Below are 23,385 nucleotides of genomic sequence, written 5' to 3' on the forward strand. Positions count from 1 at the left end.
TTAGAGAAGATGTAGTCTAACATAATCATTTTACAGATGAGGAAATTGAAACCCAGAGGAGTTAAGTGATTTGCTCAAAATATTAAATGACAGAGCCATGATTTGAACAAATCTAGAATGGTTGTGGTTTTGTCAGTCTTTGACCTAGATTAATACTTTTGTCAAAATGATTAGACCTTGTGGTTCCCCTTGTAATTGTTATATCCAATTATCTTCTTGCCATGTTGGCAGTGTTGTCATGCCTTGTCTTCCCCACTGGATCCTAAAAAATAATTTCTATCCCATTTTCATTTCATCCTCCTTCCTATTTCTTAGTTGCTTCACCCTGGCAGGACCTCCTGGGGGATAAGAGGTATCTTCAAATGTTTATAATCTGGCTTCAGTTTACCTTACCAGCCATAGTTAGCACTACTGTTTTTTCACACTTCACATTCTAGGGAATCTGGATTTCTTTCCAGCTGTTCCCCACATTTGTCCTGTAATTTTCTACTTACACATATTTGTGTAGGCAGTTTTCCCTATACCTGGAATAGGTTTTCTCCACATCATGTATTGAAATTCTCCTTTTTTTCAAACTCCAGCACAGGTTCCTTTTTTTCCCCCATGAAGGCTTCCCTTAACCCTTAGTTGTGAAAGATCTTTCCTTTCTCAGATTTCTTACAGCATTTTTTCTGACTCCTCCTTTCATTTACCACATTCTACATTACATTGTGTTTGGGTATATGTTTTTTTATTCCTTTCCTCCATTAGCTTGTAAACTTATTATCCTTCTCCTAGTCTTGACCATCTTCCATACCTTCCTATTTCTACTGAAGGCCCAATCTTCCTGGTCACCTAGGTTTTTAATCCCCTAGTTTTCCTTGATTCTTTCCTCTCTCAAACTTTTCCTATCCAGTCAGTTGCTAAGTCTTATTTAGTTTTACCTCCACATCATATCATGCATCTTTCTCTTCTCCATTTACATGATTACCACCCTAGTTCAGCTCTTATCTAGAGCACTACAAAAGATTCTCATTGGTTTCTCTGCTTTTCGTCTTTCCCTTTTCTAATCCATTTTCTACACAGCTGCCAAAGTCATCTATTTGAGGTACAGGTCTGACCATGCCACTCAGCTGTCTAAGAGCCTCAAATTATCCCTGTTGCCTCTAGGATAAAATTGAAAATATTCAACTTAGGATTTATAAGACCCTATAATCTGCTTCTTGCCTACTTTTTTAGCCTTATTTCAGACTACTGTCCTCTATCAAATCTGTTTAGTCTAAACTAGGCTACCAGTTTTCCCCCATGTTTAACAGACCTCCTCCTGTTCATTCCCACAAGTCACCCTTCATGCCCAGAAGGTACTCCCAACTACATGTCAACTATATTGCCAACACCCAGAATCACTGCTGTCCTTTAAGGTTTGTTTCAGACTCTTCTCCTCCATGAAGTTTTCCCTCATCTGTCCAGTTGTTAGTGCTTTTTCTTCCTCAGTTTACCTTTATCATACTTATTTGCATATATATGTGTAGAGTGTAAGTCTTTCTCAGAGAGTTGGGACTATGTTGATTTTTGTCTTTGTATCTTTAGTGCCTGGTGTAGTGGGTTGGATGTAGTAGGGTTTTGTTAGATTGTTATTTGAATTGAGGGCATAGCCAGTTTTATTTTTCAACTTCCTGTCTCTAGCTTCTAATGCAGTGGGTATTCTGCATAAAGTGAGTACTCTATTTAAATTAAATTGAATGATGGGTTTCCTAGGAGTTTCAGTTTTTCATGTTTGAAAACATTAGTATTTAATAATGTTTTACTTTTTTCCTCTACTTTATATTCTAGTCCTCCAATTTTTATTTTTGCTTTTAGAATCAGTTTGTTAGTTCTTGTATTAACTTAATATTTCCACATGTTGAGAGCCCCTCCAAATGCATTTTTATGTTTGTTTTTCAGCTTATTTTCTTTTAGTTCTGTTCTGGACACTGTCCTACTTAGGCCAAAAGAAAAGAATGATGTAGAATATTATAGTGAAACTCAAGAACTACTGAGGACCGAGATTGTAAATCCTCTTAGAATGTAAGTATACACAATATTATAACTTAATATCCTGCCTTTGGGATAGGTATTTGGTTGCTAACTTTTGTATGGTAGTTAACCACTCTACCATATTATGTAACATGGAGGGGAAAATAACTAAATTCTATCTTTTTTGCAGTATATTCTAAAAATAATGTGTGTGTGTGTGTATATATACACACACAAACTATAGAATATATATACATACATTTATTATATGGTCTTCCTTTCTCACCAAGTCTGAAATTTCAGCTGCTGATTAGCACAGAAACTTTGACTTGTTCCATTTCTGACTGGGCCAGTTGGTCACCCCAGCTTAGGCAGCAGCTTGGTGGCCCTCTGCTCCCAGGGGCTTACCATGTTGCTGTCAGACTTATTGCAGATGCCTGTCCAGCTTTATCTCTGCCGCAGTTCACAACTCTGAAGCTCAAGTAATCCATTATTCTTGGCTTTCTTAGTAGCAGGGATTCCAGGAATGTGCCACCATGCCTAGTCCTAATACTTACTTTTAAAGAAAATGTACTTTCGTCATCCCACTATAACTTATCTTGGTGTTCAAATTTCTTAACTGCAGTGAAGTTACTATGTAGTGTATGCCTTAGAATTAGACATGAATGCCTTAGATAACCTTAATGGAATATATTGAACTTCAGTGATTATGGTGGGAAGATGCTTGGGATTCTCACTGTATTGTCATATGTGTACGTTAGTAGGAATAGTGTTTAAATGAAGGAAATAAATCACATTGCATTTAAATTTATTGTATTGAATTATACTCATTGTATATAATGAGTCAAAAGTAAAATTTAACTGATACTAACTCAGTATATCCAACTCCATTGTGGAAAATCCCTCCAATAATCCTCACTGCAATTCAACCATGCCTACTCAATCCATGCAACATTTGGTCCATGCCCTCATGTAAATTTGACCAATGTACTAAAGCTCTCTCTCACATTGCCTTGACCCTCTTAATAAAAGGATTTGTTCTCTGAAGTTTGGATTCAGTCAAAGAGTTGCCCCAAAGACCTAGAGGACCACATATGACCTCAAGGCTGCAGGTTCCCCACCCCAGATAGAGTGTCTCAGAAAGTCTTAGTGAAGTTATGAAAACTTAAAATTGCAGTAGGACTTTTGGGATAACTTTTTATGTAAAGGATTAGGACCACAATGGGAAATATGTTTTGTATATAGTAACTAACTGTTAACTCTTATATTAGAAACAGATGAGTTTTTTTTTAAATTACTTGCAAGGAATATATTTATTATAAGATGAAAGTTTTATAGTTACAAAAACTTTTCTGTTTCCTAGTACATGAAATATAGACATATTTTTCTTTCGTTGTAGGAGTTGTTTATATTTGCAGAAATAAAAGAATATAGCCCAATAAAGGTTTTTGATGATTGGGGAGATAGATGGTATGTGTGAATGAACCTGTATATAAAATAAATAAAATAAAAGTTTTAATTTCTGACAATAAGAAATCTTTGTTTAAAGAAATGAAATCATCTTGGTAGATATTTCTTGTTTTACAGAATCTGTTTAAGTGCTCATAGTCTGAAAAGAAACTATGCAAAATGTATTTTTTCAGAATAATTGGGTATTATATTAATGTATGAAATACTGAAGTTAAAACTTGTATAATTCTGAGTGTTGGCTATATAATTATAATGCTATTATAAGTTAATAAGCAGCTATTTTATCTTCTATTATAGATATGGATATGTTTGTGCCACAAAAATTATGAAATTGAGGAAAATACTTGAAAAAGTTGAGGCTGCATCAGGTTTTACTTCAGAGGAAAAAGGTAACATTGACTTCATAGTATATATAGTAAATATAGATTGAAGTGGAATTATGTTAAGTATATTATGAGTTACTTAAAAGCATGTGTGTATACAGCTGGAGATTCAGTTTATCATAAGGTGAAAGTAACTTTTAAACATATATGAATTTTTTTTCTTTAGCAAATTATATTTTCTGTCTTCTGAAAACAAAGTGGTGATATGAGTGAATAATAAATAGACAGCAAGGGCAACACATTTTATTTATGTGTTAATGAACCTGCTGACTCTTTTTAAGAACTTTTTTAAAGAACTTTTATTCTTCTATCATAGTCATTTCTAGAAATACTCTCCTATTTACTTTGTAACAAAGAAAAAACCCCACAAACTTCCAATCTTCCCCTGGTGTGAAACAGTGTCCAAAGCTGAAAATTTGTATAACATTCTGCCCTAGTAATTAATCAGCTCATAATATAATGTCAGTTCTAAGTTGAACTGTAAGTTCTTTCAGGAGGACTGTTTTGTTTTTGCCTTTGTCTTAGGTTCCATTACCTAGCATAATGCTGTTTAGAAGATGCCTAATTTTTTTTAATTGAAGTTTTTCAAGTAGTGGTGATTAATTCCATAGAGCCATCCATATTTTTTTATGTCTATACCTATTTTAACAGAGTGATGGCTATCTGGGATTAGGCCAAGTTTCATAGAATCATATTTTTCTGCTAATTATAGAGATAGGAACTCCTGGCCTTGGCCTTATCAGTGCTTTAACTGACTTTTAGTACTACTGATCAAAAATTAAATTACAGTTATTATTTAAATGGTAGGGAAAATTGGCTTAATCCATTTATCCCAAATATCCCATAAAAATGGCAAGTGTCACATTGTAATTAAGCTAGTATTACTGTTCAACTATTAGTATGATTATAATGAAATTGGAGGACAGTGCTGTTTTAATCTTTGTATGTTTTTGTATGTACGAAACCTTTTGCATTTCTAGATAAAAAGGGAAATTATAGATTTCTGTTGCTAATTAGAACAGTATTAATTTTGAAATTGAATTTGGAATTGAAATGACTTAGAAGTAAACAAAATTTATTTGGTTAAATCTTTTCTGCTTAAGTTACTTTCATTTTTTACCTAGATCCTGAGGAATTCTTGAACATCCTGTTTCATCATATTTTGAGGGTAGAACCATTATTAAAGATAAGGTAAATTTCTAATCCTTTCATGACAGTTTAAAAAAATTGAGACTGCTTTTAAGGCTCCTAATTTCAGTAGAAGTGACTTCAACACTAGTATTTGTTCAGTGCTTGTAATGTTCTAGGTAGCAGTGGCTTTAAATTCATTTTAGTCAGTAGTTTCTCCAGAAAAATAAGCTTAGTTTGGAAAATGATCATAATTTAAATTTGTACTTTAATCTGAAAAACAAATGTTATTGCAGACTATTCTTTTAGGAAATTGGGTTCAAATATTTTCATAGAATAAGTTAATGAACCTTTTAGGAGAATCTTCTAAGGTAAGCTCATTCTGTAAGAACATTATTTCCTCCTCTCTATCACTAACTTAAAGAATTAAATTTTTAGTTTTAAATTGGCTCTGTTTCAATTATTTAGCTTATTAGTAATGTTTTTCACCCTGAGTAAAACTTTTGAACTTGATACATTTGGTTCTTTGGCTATCTGGGAAATCACTACCAGTTAATATGTAGGAATTCAGCACTAATTTGGGAATTTGCTTTTGAAAAAGCACCATTGTTACTTTGGTTTTTGGTTATTTTTCTGTTCTCATAGAAGTGGAATGAAGTATGCATAGCTCATGACCTATCTCTTGTTCAGTATAAGATGGTAGCCTTTTTTTTTTTTTTTTGTTAGTCTTTTCAAGGGCTTGAAGCAACTTCACCTCTCTTTTTCTCCTGCCAGGTCATCATCTCTTTTACTGTTGCTATGTTTTGACTTTTCAACATAGTTGAAAATATCGTCTGTGATTTCTGCATCAACAAAGTGGTCTTACTTGATGACTTGTACCTACTCTTTTTTTTGCACTGTTATCTTCATATGGTGTGAAGGAAACATTCATTCATCCTTTAAGAGTTTATGCGAGAGTATTTTCAGAATTCACTCCAAATCCCATAGATTCTTCATTATCAAAAGATATGCTTATGCTTATTCATCACTAAGTTCTGATTTCCTCTCAGTTTGTCTCTTTGGTTTTCAGTAGAATTTTAGTCACGAACAGCATTAGCATTTGCATCTTTAATGTTGTAATGAAATTTGAAGTCCTGTATGAGATCTAAGATAAAATCAGATAAAGTGCCTTGCAAATTTTAAAATACTGTATTATTACTATTAATTAATGATGTTCATAATGTAATATGACTATTATTATATGATGGACTAACTTTTTAATGAAATTATTTCTCTAATAAGAGTTCATATTCTAAATACTCCAGTCCATAGGGTGAGTTAATGACTTTTTATTTGGGTCGAAGGCAGGAAGATGATAAAAAAAATATTCTCAGGTATTAAGCCTGCTTCCTCAGAGTAAGCACTACAGTTATTTGGCAGCAAAATAGCCTCGTCATACTCATTCCTTAGTTTTCACATGATCTTTTGGCGAATGTACAAAAAGATGATAGAACATTATCAGAATTTCTATTTATATATGCATGAATTAACTTGAATTTTTTAAATAGTAAGTTTGTGACATCTTTAAAAGTTCTAGGATGATCAAACTTTTCAGTCTCCAAAAGTTTTTGTTTTTTTTTTTCCCATCAGAGCCTTTAGCTCACATATAGAAAACTATCAACCTGCCCTTATTTTGTGTAAACCTCCATGGAAGTGGGGTATTTTTCTGGTCTAGGAGACAGAATGGCTTCTTAGCATCTGTTTAGGTAGAAGTTACTAAACAATACCAGAATAAACCAGATTGATCAGTATTTTAAAATTATTCAAGGGATGGACCATGTTTAGCATTCACTTCACTTGCCAGCCTTTAAATTTCACTCATTGTTCCTACATCTACCAGGCAGAACAAGTCCAACCTTGTTTTTCTGTCACATGCCTCCAGATACTTGCAGACTGATGTCATTATCTTCTAAGTCTTCTCAAAGGTTAAACATCCCAAAATACTCTCTTATTCATACTGATCCTCACATGGCATGGACTTAAGGCCTTTTACCACCCTGTGGTTGGCCATCTCTCAGTGTTGTCTCTCTCTCCAATTATTTTTGACTTGCTTGTCTCTAAGTCTTCCCTTTAGGGTAGGGTTTTTTGTTCATTTTGTTTTTTCATCCTTAGCAGAGGTCCTCCTTGCACATAGTATCTGCTTAATAACTTCTTATTGAATGAATTAAGTGTTCACTCACCATCTTTTTGATAATAAGTTCTCGAATTTTGCCAGGAATAGAAATTAAGCTCACTGACCTATAGTTTAGTCCCTACTGTCTTCCCTTTTTGGAAACAAGATCAAAATTTGCTTTTCTTCTATCCCACAGAGTATTTTCCATTCTTGACAGTTAACTATTTCTTTCAGTTCCTCAGAATTTAGTTTAATCTGCCCTATTGACTTGAACTTACCAAGGAGAAGTAGATGCTGTCTTCTATTTTTCCTTCTTATTATTCCTTACTAGCCCAAAGATAATTTTCTTTGGAAAATGGAAGACTTTTTTTTTTTTTTGTTTTTATTTTCATCATCTGATTTACCAGTAGTCTTGTCTCTGCTTTGATGCTTCCTTTCTCTGCAGTAGAGCTTAAAATAGACTTTCTTAGCCTAAATAGATTCTAGCTTTTTGTTGTTCAGTTGTTTTCAGTTGTCTGACTCTTCCTGACCTCATTTAGAGTTTTCTTGACAAAGATACTGGAGTGGTTTGCCATTTTCTTCTCTAGTTCATTTTACAGTTGAGGAAACTGAGGTATACAGGGTTAAGTGACTGGCCCAGAGTCACACAGCTAGTAAATGTTTGAGGCTTGATTTGAACTCAGGAATATGAGTCTTTCTGATTTCAAGCCCAGCACTCTCTCCACTTTACCACCTTGCTGCTTCTGGCTCTTAGTGTTTCTGAAACTTTGGTAACAGTACTGTGCCATCTACTGTTCCACCTATATATGTCTGTATATACTATGCCATCCACTATTCCACTGTATCTGTGTCTATGTTTACACCTATATATTTATACACACACAGTAAAACGTACATTATAAATCCTTTTCTATATAGGGACCAAACTTCCATAACAAATCCAAATCTGCATATAGCAAACAAAATGTACAAGCTAAGGAGAAGATATGCTCATCTACTATTCTAGACCTTGCTTTTATCTTCATATTTTCTTTCTTTCTTTCTTTCTTTTTTTTTTTTAATTTTGAGACTGGGTCTCCCTAGCTTCACCCAGACTGGAAAGTGCAGCAGACATTCATGAGTGTGATTCCATTGTTAATCCATTTGAAAGTGTTGAATTGTATCCTTTTCCAGCCTGCACCAATTTGTCCCTTCTTATGCAGCCTGGTGGCCCACTACTTCCTTGAGGGAGAGGAGAGGTTTCATCATATTAATGCCAACTTAATGCTGACAGCTGATCAGCTTTAGTCCTACTGCAGCTCTACTCTTGATTTCAAAGGTGGATCCCTGATCCACTAGGCTTAGCCTCCCCCAATAGCAGAGATTTTAGATGATGTATGTAACACCATGCCTGGCTGTATATTTTCAAAAATCTGAGTTGGTCAATGAATTCCCTATGCATCCACATTGGTTTCTTTTGACATGTCTCTTGGAGTTATTTTTGTGTCTACAGAATTTTTTTCTCATAGTTTGCTGTTGTTACTTGCCTGACTTTCCCCATAAGATTATATGACTTGAGATTCTACCTATCTTTTTTTATGAATCCTTTGAAATCTATTCTTTTAAAATCTTAGGTATATGCCAAACTTGTCCATGACTTTTCTTTTTCCACACATTTTAAGGTGGAATAATTACTTCCCCCTATAGTTCTCATCATTTTGATTTTAGCCATCAGTTCCCTTTGTATTAGTGAGCATCAGATCTAGTTTAACCATTCCCTGTCATTGCTTCCTTTACCTTTTGAAGGCTAAAATTGTCTTAAAGACAAGCCAAAAATGATTAGCTGCTCTGATTTTGACTTTAGAAGGAAAGAGTCAGTGGAGAAGTGAAATCCTTCATTATTATTATATCATGGTTCTGTGCTACACTTTTGATCTGACTAAGGCTGTCTTGTTCCTCATCAAAGAGGGTGTTTTGATTTCACAGAATTACAGAATGCTAGAGTTGGAACCTTAGGGCATGAAGTCCATTTTCCTCACAGATGAGGATAAAGATCAGAGAGGGAAGTGCTTTGCTTTTAGTCATATGGCAAACAAATAAGTGGCAGAGCCAGGACTTGAGCTCTGAATTCAGTACTCTTTCCACTATAAAATTCTGCTTCTCCTTAGCTTGTATATTTTATAACATAGCTTGTATATTTATAAATATTTATATTTATTTATTGTATTATTTTATTTGTATATTTATATATTGCTATATCCAGATGCAGTTTTGTTCTGGAATCTTGATTCCTGCATAGATAAGGTTTTATTGTACATAGGTTTTATTGTATGTATATATGTTTAAATTTGCATATATGTATTTATGTATACACATATTTTTAACTTTTAGTTCCTAAAAATCTAGAAATGGATGTAGTAAATAATTTAGATATTTCAAGTCAACACACACACAAATTAGAGATTCTGTTAAAGTTTATTACCAGATTTTAAGATTAATCTTTTTGAAACATAACTCATGACTCAAAAATTGAGTGTTCTTAGGAATGATTCTTTTTTGAAGAGAAGTCTAGTTATGGTAATTATAATAATGGTAGACAATCCTAGTTGAAGAAATGTAGCAACATGCTAAAATGAAAGAACAATAGACTGGGAAGAAGGAGAACTGACTTCTAGCCCTTGCTCTTCTGTTGATTCTTTGTGTGACCTTTTCAATAACAACTCACATGAAACTCTTATAATATGAGATTAAATAAATTATCTCCAAGTCCCTATCCAGCTCACAGATTCTATGAGTCTATAGAATGGCAATTTTTTTTCTTTTTAAGTCATCATATGTCATTTACTTTTTGTTTTCATTCAGTGATGTTTTAACTCTTCATGACCCCGGGGACTATAGTACCCCAGATCCTTCAGTTCTCTGAACATCTTCTGACCTGAGGGGCTCAGTTTTCAATGTCATCTTTTAGCATCTTAATCCATGGAGTTTTCTTGGCAGAGACACTGGAGTGGTTTGCTGTTTTCCTTCTCCAGTGGTTTACCTTTTGTTAGAACTCTCCACTCTGACCTGTCCCATCTTGGGTACTGCTGCATAGCATACGTAACTCATAGTTTTCATTGAGCTACGCAAGTCCCTCCACTGCAATAAGGCAGATAAGAGGGGCCGTTACTTATTACTTCCTAGTAAATATTCAACTAGTTAGTTTTGCAATCTGTTTACGATCATTGATGCTGTAACATGATAGCTTTTTTTACTTCACAGTTACACACACAAACCAACTTTTAACTTAAAATATTTTAACTTCTAATATTTAGAAGGTAGTTAACCACGTGTTTGATCCATATTTCCCCCTTTTTTCTATATAAAATTGTTCTGGCTTTCTGGAGAGAGCGCTTAATATTAGGAAAGTATATAGTGTTTCTCAGTTATTTTTTTATGAACATTCTCACATTGTGACTTAGCATTTCAATATCACCTTAATCTTTATTTGTTTTAAGGACAGAGTGTTCTTTATCCTTTAGATCTGCAGGACAAAAGGTACAAGATTGTTACTTCTATCAAATTTTTATGGAAAAAAATGAAAAAGTTGGTGTTCCTACAATTCAACAGCTTCTAGAATGGTCTTTCATCAATAGCAACCTAAAATTTGCAGAGGTTAGTGACATGTCTTCATTGAATTTTATTAATACTTGCAATTAAATTAATGCTTATAGCTGCTTGGTCCTGTAGTAAAGTCAGTATCTTCCTTTATACATGTTAAACAGAGGAACAGAGTTCAAGATTTTAAAAATCAAGCAAATCAGTTAATATTAAGTGCCATATCTGCTGGTACAAATGAAAAATATTAAGACTAATATTCTGGCTTTCTGGGACAAAGAGAAACATTAACTAATTTACGTTAGTAAAATAACTAGACAATTAAAACAAAAGACATTTATATCCTGTATAACAGAGCCATTATCATGTCTTTATGGCTAAAATATTTAACATTTTGTCCTAGCAGAAATTTTTTCTACTCAGATATGTCAAAGGAAGATTTTTACTTTTTCTCCTTCCTTCCATGAAAGCAAAAAACTTTAATAAGTTTAAAATCTGTTGATTACTTTGTATTAGTACAATTTTTACTGCATTAATTTTTGAAAGAAATGTTCTTTGACAAGTGTTCTTATTTGTTGAAATAAAAAATGAATGGCTGTTTTGTGCCATAGTTGCTAAAAGAGTCCTCTGTTTTATGAACCCTAGCACAGTGGACCGTTACCATTGTGGTTGCTGTTTTTATTTGGCACACAACATTGTGAACAGCATGATATCAACATATGATTAAACTTGGGTCCATATTGAAGCTGCTTAATACGTTGAAAACATTTTGGTTAAACGTATTTATAGTCCATCTATATTATACCCTAAATCACAGCAGGAATGTTTATGGTTTTATAGAGAAAATTTTTTTTGAGACTTAATATATATGTATATATTTTTAAGGCACCATCATGTCTGATTATTCAGATGCCTCGATTTGGAAAAGACTTCAAACTCTTCAAAAAAATTTTTCCTTCCCTGGAGTTAAATATAACAGATTTACTTGAAGATAGTAAGTATAAACATCATTTTTTTTTCTTTTTGCAAGTGAAATTTCTTGATTTTGTGATTAAAGATACCTTAAATTTAAGAACTAAATTAAATACATGAGGGTGGGAGGTTCTTAGAGATGACATAAACACTGTCTCTTTGAAAATATGACATTTTTTGCTTCCTAATGGAGGGATGCATTATTTGTTACCAAAATGTAGCTCCCAGACAGTGCCGGATATGTGGAGGACTTGCCATGTATGAATGCAGAGAATGCTATGATGATTCTGACATTTCTGCTGGAAAAATCAAGCAGTTTTGTAAAACCTGCAATACACAAGTGAGTTTGACTTTAATCAATGTCTGTTTTTTTTTATATAGTAAGTAATATAATTTACTATTATGATGATGTTTTGTACTTTATTTCCCTACTGACTGAGGAAAATATTCTAATTAAAAGGACAGTTCAGGTTTTAACTACAGTATTTCAAAGTATAGATTTTTTAAATTCATATTTAAAATTTTTTTTTATTTTGAAAAGGACTATTTTCTTCAGGTACTGTGTCATTAAACTTTTATGAAATACTTAAAGCTGCTGCTAAAAAGTAAGGGTTAATGAAATATATGGGCCAAAACACTGAATTTAGCATTATAGTAAACGAGCTTCATAATGAGCATTATGCGAGCACCTGTTAACTTACAGTAAAAAGAAAGATTGTTCACTCTTTTCTCTTAAATTATTCACTTTAGGTCCACCTTCATCCCAAGAGGTTGAATCATAAATACAACCCAGTGTCACTTCCCAAAGACTTACCTGACTGGGACTGGAGACATGGCTGTATACCTTGTCAGAAGATGGAATTGTTTGCTGTTCTCTGCATTGAAACAAGCCATTATGTTGCTTTTGTAAAGTATGGGCGAGATGACTCTGCCTGGCTCTTCTTTGACAGCATGGCGGACCGTGATGGTATTTAAAAGCAACTTTCTTCTAAGTTTAGGGCAATAGAATAGTATTTCAGTTTTCTTTTTGCAAACCATATCAACACAATTCTTAGAGGGAGGCCCTCTTCTATGGCAGAATATTACTGTATTTGAAAATCCTTCTGCTTAACTCAGCAAACACTTATTAAGTGCCTCCTGTGTGCAGGTAGTACAGGGAAACAAAGGAAAAAACAAAAGACTTTCTCTGTCCTCTAGGAACTTATGTTCTACTCTGGCATACAAGTAGAAGGAAAGAAAATCCAAGAATAGCACTAATTATTATGGGAATCAGGAAAGGCTTATTGTAGGACTAATGCATAGAGGAATGCAAAGTTTTAGGCTGCCTTCTCCCTCTGTGCTATTTCACTTGGTGATTTCATCAGTATTCTGAGTTTAATTATCTTTATGTAGTTGACTCCTACCTTTAAATCTCCCTTTTGAGCTCCAGTCTTACATCACCAACTACCTTTTGGACATTTCTAACTGCATGTCCCATAGACATCTCAAATTCAACTCGTCCAAACCAGAAGAGCGCCTGATTACCTTATTTTCCAACCTCCACATTATACCATACTCCTCCTTCTTCCCAACCTATCTATTCAGTTACCAAATCTTAATATTTCTTTTTCCACAGCCTCTTTCATATGTGTCCTCACTTCTGCTCACAAAGCAACCACTCTAGTTTAGACCCTTATCATCTCTCTCCTAGACTATTACAATAGTCTTCTAATTGGTATCCCTACTTCAGATATTTCTTCCCACCAATTTATCCTATGTATAGCTGCCAAAGTGATTTTCCTAAAGTGTGTGTCTTACCATATACCTCCCCGACTCAATAAATTTTACTAGTGCTGTCTCTCAGTTTTAAGATCACATTTACATATTGCTGTTTATATTTAATGCTCATTACAACCTGGCACAAGACTACTTTTCCAGGTTTATTATATGGCACCCCCAAGTACCCTTGCATTTATTTATTTTAAAAATTATTTATTTTTAACAGTTAAAAGAATTTTGAGTTCCAAATTATCTTACTTCCTCTAGTCCCTCCCCTAATTCATTGAGAAGGCAAGCAATATGATATAAATGAACTCATGAAAAAATTTTCCATATTAACCATGTCAAAGAAAAAATTATGCTTCAGTTTGCACTCGAGTTCATCAGTTCTCCCTCTGTATGTAGATAGGGAGTCCTTTGGAATTTTCTTGGGTCATTGTATTGATCAAAGTAACTAAGTCTTTCACAGTTGATTATTGTTATAGTATTACAATGTACAGTGTTCTCCTGGTTCTTCTCACTTTCTTCTGCATCAGTTTATACAGGTCTTCCCAGGTTTTTCTGAAACCATCTCCCTCATCATTTCTTATAGCACAATAGTATTCCATCATGACTCTTATACCACAGTCATATACTACAATTTGTTCACCTGTTCCCCAAGAGGAGAATTTCCCTAATTTCCAATTCTTTGCCACCACAAAAAAAGTTGCTGTTAATATTTTTGTATATATAGGTCTTTTCCTTTTTTCTTTAATCTCTTTGGGATACAGATCTAGTAGTGATATTGCTGGATCAAAGAGTGTGGACAGCCCTTTGGACATAGTTCCAGATTGTTCTCCAGAATGGTTGGACCAGTTCACAGCTCTAGTGCACATTAGTGTCCCAATTTTTCCACATCCCCTACATTTGTCATTTTCTTTTTCTGTCATGTTAGCCAATCTGACAGGTGTGAGCTGGTACCTCAGAGTTGTTTTAATTTACATTTCTAAAATCAGTAGTGATTTAGAGCATTTTTTTCTTAGGACTAGAGAGCTTTGATTTCTTTTTCTGAAAACTGCCTGTTGTATTCTTTGACTATCATTTGGGGAATGGCTCTTATTTTTGACTCAGTTTCCTGTATATTTGAGAAGTGAGGCCTTTATCAGAGAAACTTGCTATAAAATTCTTTTGATATTACTTCATTGTTAATGATACCTTTTAGCAAAATGTAGTTTCCTGATTATTTATTTCTTTTAATTAGGTTGATTTTTGTTTGTGTTTTGCGTTTTGTGTCAGGTCATGATTGCTACCCCTGCCTATTTTCCATCAACTAAAGCACAATAGAATCTGTTTCAGCTCTTTATTTTTAACTCTGTGCATGTCTTTCTGTTTCAAGTGTGTTTCTTGTAAACAGCATGTTTTCGGATTATGACTTCTGCTATCGGCTTCTATTTTATGAGTGAGTTCATCCCATTCACATTCACAGTTAAGATTACTGTGTATTTTTCTCCACCCTATTATTTTCTGTTTACTTTCTCTCTCTCTTTTTACCCCAACCCTCTTCAAATGTCTGTTTTGCTTCTCACCACTGCTTCCCTTAATCTGTCCTTTTTTTTTTTTTTTATCATTGACTAACCCCTACCTCTGCCCATTTCCCTTATCCCTTCCCTCTACTCCTTCCCTGTTGGGTAAGATAGATTTTTCTGCCCATCTGAGTATGTATGCATATCCCTCCCTCTTTGAACCAATTCTAAGGAAAGTGAAGTTCAAGAATTGCCTGCCACTCTCCCCCACCCAATTTTCCCCTCCATTGTAAAAGCTCGTTTTTGTATACCTCTTTTATGCAAGATAATTGTCCCCATTCTTTTATCCCCTCCCCCCCTTTTTTTGATCATGTCTTTTAAGTAGTCCAATAATTCTTAAATGATCTTTCCTCAATCTGTTTCCCAGGTCAGTTGTTTTTCCAATGAGATGTTACACATTTTCTTCTATTTTTTTATTCTTTTGACTTTGCCTTATTGTTTTTTAATGTCTCATGGAATCACTAACTTCTCCTTGCCCAATTCTAATTTTTAAGGAATTATTTTCTTCAGTGAGCTTTTGTATCTCTTTTCCTAAATGACCAATTATGCTTTTTAAGGAGTTCTTTTATTCAGTGAATTTTTGTGCCTCTTACCATTAGGCCAATTCAGTTTTTTAAGGTATTATTTTCTTCAGTACTTTTTGTGTCTGTTTTACCAGTCTGTTAACACTCTTTTCATAATTTTCTTGCATCACTCTCATTTTTTCCCCCAAATTTTCCTCTAACACTCTTATCTCTATAAGTCTTCCAGGAATTTATGTTGAGCTTGTGTTTAATCTACATTTTTTCTTTGATGCTTTCCTTATAGCTGTTTTCACATTATTGTGGTCTTCTAAGTTTGTGTCTTGATTTTTTCTGCCACCATGGTAGTTTTTTATGGTCAGCTTCCTTTTTGTTTGTTTGTTTGCTCACTTTTCAGCCTATTTTTTGACTTTTAACTTAATGTTAAAGTTGGGATACACTGTTCCTTGCTTTAGGGTTTTTTGCTGTGCTATTTTCAGAACTAGTTCTGGAAATCAGCATTTTTGGTGCTTTTAAGGTGGGAAGGGTGTGGTCACTGCTCTTCTGGTGTGTGGTCTGGCTTTTACCCTGGAAGGGCCCTTACTTCCATATAGCCACAAGTATTAATGCTCCTCTCTGCCGTGGACTGTGACCAGTGCCTCTGCTCCCTTGTGACTGATCACAGATGTTCCTCTCTGCCCTAGAACTGTGACCTAAAACTGCATATGGACAATGGAGTTGCCAAATAGCTCTCAGTCCTGCTCTCCATGTCAATTCAGGGCCCCCTGTAATCTCTTTTTTTTTTTTTTTTTTTGATATTTATTTATTTATTTAACTTTTAACATTCATTTTCACAAAATTTTGGGTTCCAAATTTTCTCCCCTTTTGTTCCCTCCCCCCACCCCAAAACACCGAGCATTCTAATTGCCCCTATCACCAGTCTGCTCTCTCTTCTATCATCCCTCTCTGCCCTTGTCTCCATCTTCTCTTTTGTCCTGTAGGGCCAAATAACTTTCTATATCCCTTTACCTGTATTTCTTATTTCCTGGTGTCAAGAACAGTACTCGACAGTTGTTCCTAAAACTTTGAGTTCCAACTTCTTTTCCTCCCTCCCTCCCCACCCCTTCCCTTTGGAAGGCAAGCAATTCAATATAGGCCAAATCTGTGTAGTTTTGCAAATGACTTCCATAATAGTCGTGTTGTATAAGACTTAACTATATTTCCCTTCATCCTATCCCGCCCGCCATTACTTCTATTCTCTCTTTTGATCCTGTCCCTCCCCATGAGTGTTGACTTCAAATTGCTCCCTCCTCCCCATGCCCTCCCTTTCATCATCCCCCCCACCCTGCTTATCCCCTTCTCCCCCACTTTCCTGTATTGTAAGATAGGTTTTCATACCAAAATGAGTGTGCATTTTATTCCTTCCTTTAGTGGAATGTAATGAGAGTAAACTTCATGTTTTTCTCCCACCTCCCCTCTTTATCCCTCCACTAAAAAGTCTTTTGCTTGCCTCTTTTATGAGAGATAATTTGCCCCATTCCATTTCTCCCTTTCTCCTCCCAATATATTTCTCTCTCACTGCTTGATTTCATTTTTTTAAGATATGATCCCATCCTCTTCAATTCACTCTGTGCACTCTGTCTCTATGTGTGTATGCGTGTGCGTGTGCATGTGTCTGTGTGTAATCCCACCCACTACCCAGATACTGAAAAGTTTCAAGAGTTACAAATATTGTCTTTCCGTGTAGGAATGTAAACAGTTCAACTTTAGTAAGTCCCTTATGACTTCTCTTTGCTGTTCATCTTTTCATGCTTCTCTTCATTCTTGTGTTTGAAAGTCAAATTTTCTTTTCAGCTCAGGTCTTTTCATCAAGAATGCTTGAAAGTCCTCTATTTCATTGAAAGACCAATTTTTCCCCTGAAGTATTATATTCAGTTTTGCTGGGTAGGTGATTCTTGGTTTTAGTCCTAGTTCCTTTGACTTCTGGAATATCATATTCCATGCCCTTTGACCCCTTAATGTAGAAGCTGCTAGATCTTGTATTATCCTGATTGTATTTCCATAATACTTGAATTGTTTCTTTCTAGGTGCTTGCAATATTTTCTCCTTGACCTGGGAATTCTGGAATTTGGCCACAATGTTCCTAGGAGTTTCTCTTTTTGAATCTCTTTCAGGCGGTGTTCTGTGGATTCCTTGAATACTTATTTTGCCCTCTGGTTCTAGAGTATCAGGGCAGTTTTCCTTGATAATTTCATGAAAGATGATGTCTAGGCTCTTTTTTTGATCATGGCTTTCAGGTAGTCCCATAATTTTTAAATTGTCTCTCCTGGATCTATTTTCCAGGTCAGTTGTTTTTCCAATGAGATATTTCACATTATCTTCCATTTTTTCATTCTTTTGGTTTTGTTTTGTGATTTCTTGGTTTCTCATAAAGTCATTAGCCTCCATCTGTTCCATTCTAATTTTGAAAGAACTATTTTCTTCAGTGAGCTTTTGAATCTCCTTTTCCATTTGGCTAATTCTGCTTTTGAAAGCATTCTTCTCCTCATTGGCTTTTTGAACCTCTTTTGCCAATTGAGTTAGCCTATTTTTCAAGGTGTTATTTTCTTCAGCATTTTTTTGGGTCTCCTTTAGCAGGGTGTTTACTTGTTTTTCATGCTTTGCTTGCATGTGTCTCATTTCTCTTCCCAGTTTTTCCTCCACCTCTCTAACTTGATTTTCAAAATCCTTTTTGAGCTCTTCCATGGCCTGAGCCCATTGAGTGGGCTGAGATACAGGAGCCTTGACTTCTGTGTCTTTCCCTGATGGTAAGCACTGTTCTTCCTCATCAGAGAGGAAGGGAGGAAATACCTGTTCACCAAGAAAGTAACCTTCTATAGTCTTGTTTTTTTTCCCTTTTCTGGGCATTTTCCCAGCCAGTAACTTGACTTCTGAATATTCTCTTCACACCCACTTTGCCTCCATATCTGCCCAGCCAGCCCTTGGAGTCTGAGATTCAAATGCTGCTTCCCAGCCTCAGGGCTTTGGGGGGGGGCAGGGCTATTATTCAGTGTGAGATTAGGTTCAGGTGCTCAGGTGGGGGCAGGGCCACCTCACAGGGCTCAGTTCCCTCAGGGGGTTTATGCAGAGACCTTCAGCAATGGATCCAGGCTCCTGCCTGCTTGGGGAGCCCCAGTCTACTCCCTCCTCCGCTGCTGCCTCCCAAGGGGGCCTGAGTTATGGGGGTACCCCACTCCCCTCTGGACCCGCCAAAGAGACCCTCTCACCGACCCTTGTCACCTGTGGGTGGAGGGACCCATGCAGCCACTGGAGATTCAGTCCCTGAAACCTGCTTGGATCCGCTCCTCTAGGTGCCGCGCGGCCACGGCAGGGCTGGGCTCTGCTCCAGGTCCGCATCGCGAAGGACCTTTTGTGAGAGGTTTTCAGGCTCTCTGGAACAGAAATCTTGTCTTCTCCATTGTTCTGTGGCTTCTGCTGCTCCAGAATTTGTTGGGGGTTCTTTTTTACAGATATTTTATGGGTTGTGGGTTTGGAGCTAGCGTATGTGTGTCTTTCTACTCCGCCATCTTGGCTCCTGTAATCTCTTTCTGACCTGGTTGTCTAATCCCCTTACCATCATTGAACTGAGAACTGAAGTTGCAACTACTGCCATAGCCTCCTCCAAAGTCCCCTGCTGGTGTTGTCACTGCATGCACTTCAGGCTGGCCCCCACCCCAGTGTCATAGACTTTTTTTCTCAGCATCCTAAGTTGTCTTGAGTTGGAAGAGTGTCTCACTTTAACCTTTTGTTGTTTCTGCTCCTCCAGAATTTGATTTTACATGCTATTTTTTAAGTTACTTGAAAGAAAATGTTGGGAGATTTTGGATGAGGTGCTACCTTTACTCTGCCATCTTGTCTGTCTGTATTTATTTTTTAATGTACCCTTATATGTACATATTGTCTTTCCCATTGGAATGGCAACTCCTTGAAGGCAAGGATTGGTTCTTTTTGTCTTTCTATCTCTAGGACCTTGCGTGGTGTATAACACATGGAATACTTGGTGACAGATTGGTGAAGGTAGGGGATGGAATCCTGTGTTTGAAAACAGCAAATAGTTTAATCTAACTGGAATATAGTGCAAATAGAAGGGAATTATGTGAAGTAAATCTGGAAAACTCAGTTCAGTTTCACAAGCATTTATATGCTGGGCATTAGAAAGGAGTTTGTATTTTGTCCTAGTGGCAGTAGGAAGCTGCTGAAGATTTTTGAGTTGGAGAGCAACATAGTCATGTTTTGTACATAAGTTGTTTTGGCAGTTGTATGGAAATTGGATCTGGGAGAAGAAAGACTGGAAATAAGGAGACTAGGAGATTATTTTAGGAGAATGATAACCATGTGAGTGCAAAGAACTGGATGGATATGAGAGACCTTTTTTAGGGGGAAGAGGTGTCCCCCAGGATAGCTCTGAGGTTGTGAAATATGAGTGACTGCAATACAGGTGATTTGGGAGTCATCTGTGTAGAGATAACTGAAATCAAATAAAGTCAACAAGTATGTGTGAGGCTCGGTGCTAAGTTAAACACTGGAAATACAAATGCAAGAGAAAAGACAGTCCCTGCCCTCAAGGAGCTTACATTAGAACAGGAGATGACCACATATAAAAGGAAGCTGAAAATGGAGGTTAGCAGGAGATGAAGGTACCTGGCATTGGGGGATGGTAGAGAAAGTCTAGGCAGTCAAGAGTACAGTTTGGAGAGGAATGAAGACGTAGTTGACCTGGGCATCCCCCTTACATTGAGTTCTGAGAGGAATTACCCAATAAGAGGAGAGGCCATGAGGGTAGAGGGTATTTCCAATGTGAGAAGTAGTCTCCAGGGGTGGAGTAAGCTTCCAGGGTAAAGAGGTTTGTTGGCATTTTAGAAAAAATCCTTTGGAGAGTCAAGAGTATGGCCTGGAGAAGAATGACATGGTTAGCCTGGGGATTCTTAAATTGAAGGCTCTGGGAGCAGTCAACTAATGAAATGAAGAGGCTTTACAAGGGCAGAGCCATTGGGAGATGATGCGACCACTGAGAGAGAAAATGGAGGTTCTTCACCTTTTTTGTGTCCTATGGGCCCCTTCACAGAATAATGTTTTCAAATGCATTGAGTAAAATATATGATTACAAAAGAAACCAGTTATATTGAAATAGAATTATTTGAAAAACCCCAAGAAGTGTATGGATTCTCAAGTTAAGAATGGACTCAAGAACTCCTGGAATAAAGAGTGATTATACCATATAGTATATACCATAGATGTATCACCATTTTAGTGATACATTACTGAATTTTGAAACACATTGGTAATCTAATAGCTCAATTAAAATCAGTAGTTTTGTATGTGAAATTTTTTTGTATATCTCTGTTACAAAGTTAGGTCGTTTCTAAGGTATAGATTAAAAATTAGGAATTTCTTTCTAGTGGATTGGAAATCCATAGATTAGAAGTGCATTTCTGGAATCCTCTGGATAAATCTGGATTTATGTTTCCACATTTGTTATCTTGTGATGTATTGGTCTTGGGGAATTGGGGCAGCGATATTTCAGAAATTAAGATGTTCATGTAATTAGTAAGTAGATATAGTCCTAAACACATTTGATTACTGCTTCTGTCTCTTGTTTCTTCTATTTGCTATCTCATTCTTCAACATAGGGAACTAAGAATAGCATTTTAAAAAAACTATAAAATTTCCCATCCCTCATACAAAATAAGCTTTTTCTACTTGTATTTCATGTACCATTTTCCAGAATATAGGATACATAAGACTGTGAGTAAGATGAGGACCAGACTTAGCCAAAAGTGAAATATTTGTTTTGTATATTCATCAGCCTCCTCTCTCCTTTTCTGTACTGCACTTCTCCCTTTTAACATATCTTCCTTCTATCTCCATCCTCTACTACTGTCCTTTTCTATTCTATCTCCAGCCTCAACTCTACTGCTCAACTACCAAAGGTAAAATAGTGTTCTATTGAGTCTCAACAAATGAGCCCTTACTAAATCCTAGGGATAGCCTGGACCTGTGATTTCATTGGCATAGGAAACTTGCAGGTGAGAATACTTCTACTTGTGCAGGTCAGCATCTTCTCTATAACTATAGTCTTAGAGAGTTGCCTAGAATAGAGGTGTCAGACTCAAATAGAAACAGGGACCATACATAAGGAACCCTGCAGGCCTTGTATTGACTTAGAAAGTCACATGTTTATGTATTTCTTTTTTATAATTCATCATTGCATTAAAATCAGATAGTAACTTTATTTTAATCTGATTCAGGCTATATTTGGGAGTGTTGTGAACCATATGTTTGACACCTGGTTTAAGGCACTAAGAGGTTAAATGAGTTGTCCATGGTCACATAGCTAGTATATATTAGAGAGGACTTGGAGCCAGCTGTTTCTGATTCTGAGACCAGTTTTTTATCTACTATGCTCCTCTGCCTTACTAAATTATAGGTTAACCCATGAGAGTTAATGGGGACAAAGCTGGCAAAACTTTATATATAAAGTTCCAGAGTTAGGGGAGCACCTCAGTGTTCACAGTGCTGCCTTCTAGTTGCCCAGGATTTCCCATTGTGTTTTTCCTTCTGTGTGGAGTCCTATACTTTATACCTGTCCCATTCCAACAGCGTGAAAATTTGCAAGTCTCAGGTTCCATTTTATCAGGACGTTCTCCATAGCTAATGAGGTAAACTAAAAGGAGCTAAAGAAAATGATAATGGTAATAAAAAATCAATGCATTCTTTCCCAGATATTTTAAGTGTCAACTCAGAGATAAAAAAATGTGGAGATTTTATGCATAGTGACAAAGCCAATGAAGAGAGGAGTATTTAGGAGCTAAAGGGCTTTTCTCAGAGTCCTTCAAATCATGCTGCTGCATAGGTACCCTCCTACTCTACACCCATTTAAGATCAGCCTTACCTAAGTTGCACATAAAACAAACAAAAATCTTTATATTTAACAGAAATATTATATGTGCACATTACCTAGTATGCCCTAATCTGGCAGTCCTTATAGTGATTTAGGAGTAAGCCATGGAAATGTGGATTATACATACAATCTTTCCGTTTCTCCCTGTTGGAATTAGATGATCAATCAGTAGGCATTTATCAAGCCACTATTGTTTGGGACACTGTACTGTAAACACTGGGGATACAAAGACAAAAGTGAGAAAGTCACTTTTATAACTCCTAGAAGAGCTTTCATTTTAACAGGAGTAGACCACATGTACATATCTAAGTGTTTGTATAATATATAAAGAAGTATTCACAAGATAGTTTGAGGAGAGAATACACTAGCAGCTGGTGGAATCAGGAAAAGCTTGAGATACATGGATGCTTACACTTATTCTTGAAGGAAATAAAAGATTTTCTATTTCTTTGTACTTATTTTTTTTTCCATTTCAGTTTCGCTGTTAGGCCAAAAGATCTTTTTGGAAACTTAAGAAATTGGAGCATTTTTAAGGCAGCAACAGTTGTCAAAATTTAAATCAGATGCTTTCAAATCTCTGATAGTAAATCCTTACTAAATAATAGGATTGTAAAATACCTATTCTGAGAGTTGGGACTCTCAAAATGGGAGCAGGAAGAGATCAAACCTTATCTATAGGTTCATTTTCAGTCTGTCCTTGGTCTCTGATAATCAGCAGAGTTTATTTTTGTGAGTTCCCTAAAACTAGAGCATTGAGAAAGCAAGAAATATGTTAACCTATTATATTGTGAAGTCATGCAAAACATGTTTCTGCATTAGCCATGTTCCACAGCTCTATGCTCCCCCCCCCCCGCCAAAAAAAAAACCCCAAGAAAAATAAAGAAAGGAAAACATCTACTTCAATCTACATTCTGAGTCATTCAGTTCTCCATCTGGTGGTGGAGAGTGT

The 23,385-nt window shown here is 35.8% G+C and overlaps 1 protein-coding gene across 6 annotated transcripts in view; it reads left to right on the forward strand.

The window, feature by feature from the left end:
• Positions 1 to 23,385, forward strand: part of CYLD (CYLD lysine 63 deubiquitinase) — a 67,241-nt gene that overhangs the window by 42,508 nt on the left and 1,348 nt on the right. For 3 of the 6 annotated variants that reach the window (XM_072632186.1, XM_072632189.1, XM_072632187.1), the window contains 7 exons: positions 1,924 to 2,046; positions 3,763 to 3,854; positions 4,973 to 5,039; positions 10,605 to 10,761; positions 11,590 to 11,698; positions 11,898 to 12,016; positions 12,427 to 12,643. In XM_072632186.1, coding sequence (XP_072488287.1) covers positions 1,924 to 2,046; positions 3,763 to 3,854; positions 4,973 to 5,039; positions 10,605 to 10,761; positions 11,590 to 11,698; positions 11,898 to 12,016; positions 12,427 to 12,643 — 884 coding nt within the window. The remainder of the gene's footprint in view (positions 1 to 1,923; positions 2,047 to 3,762; positions 3,855 to 4,972; positions 5,040 to 10,604; positions 10,762 to 11,589; positions 11,699 to 11,897; positions 12,017 to 12,426; positions 12,644 to 23,385) is intronic. The other 3 variants (XM_072632188.1, XM_072632190.1, XM_072632191.1) reach the window with 1 other exon arrangement.

The sequence above is a fragment of the Notamacropus eugenii genome, chromosome 1 (assembly GCF_028372415.1).
Source record: "Notamacropus eugenii isolate mMacEug1 chromosome 1, mMacEug1.pri_v2, whole genome shotgun sequence".
NCBI lineage: Eukaryota > Metazoa > Chordata > Mammalia > Diprotodontia > Macropodidae > Notamacropus > Notamacropus eugenii.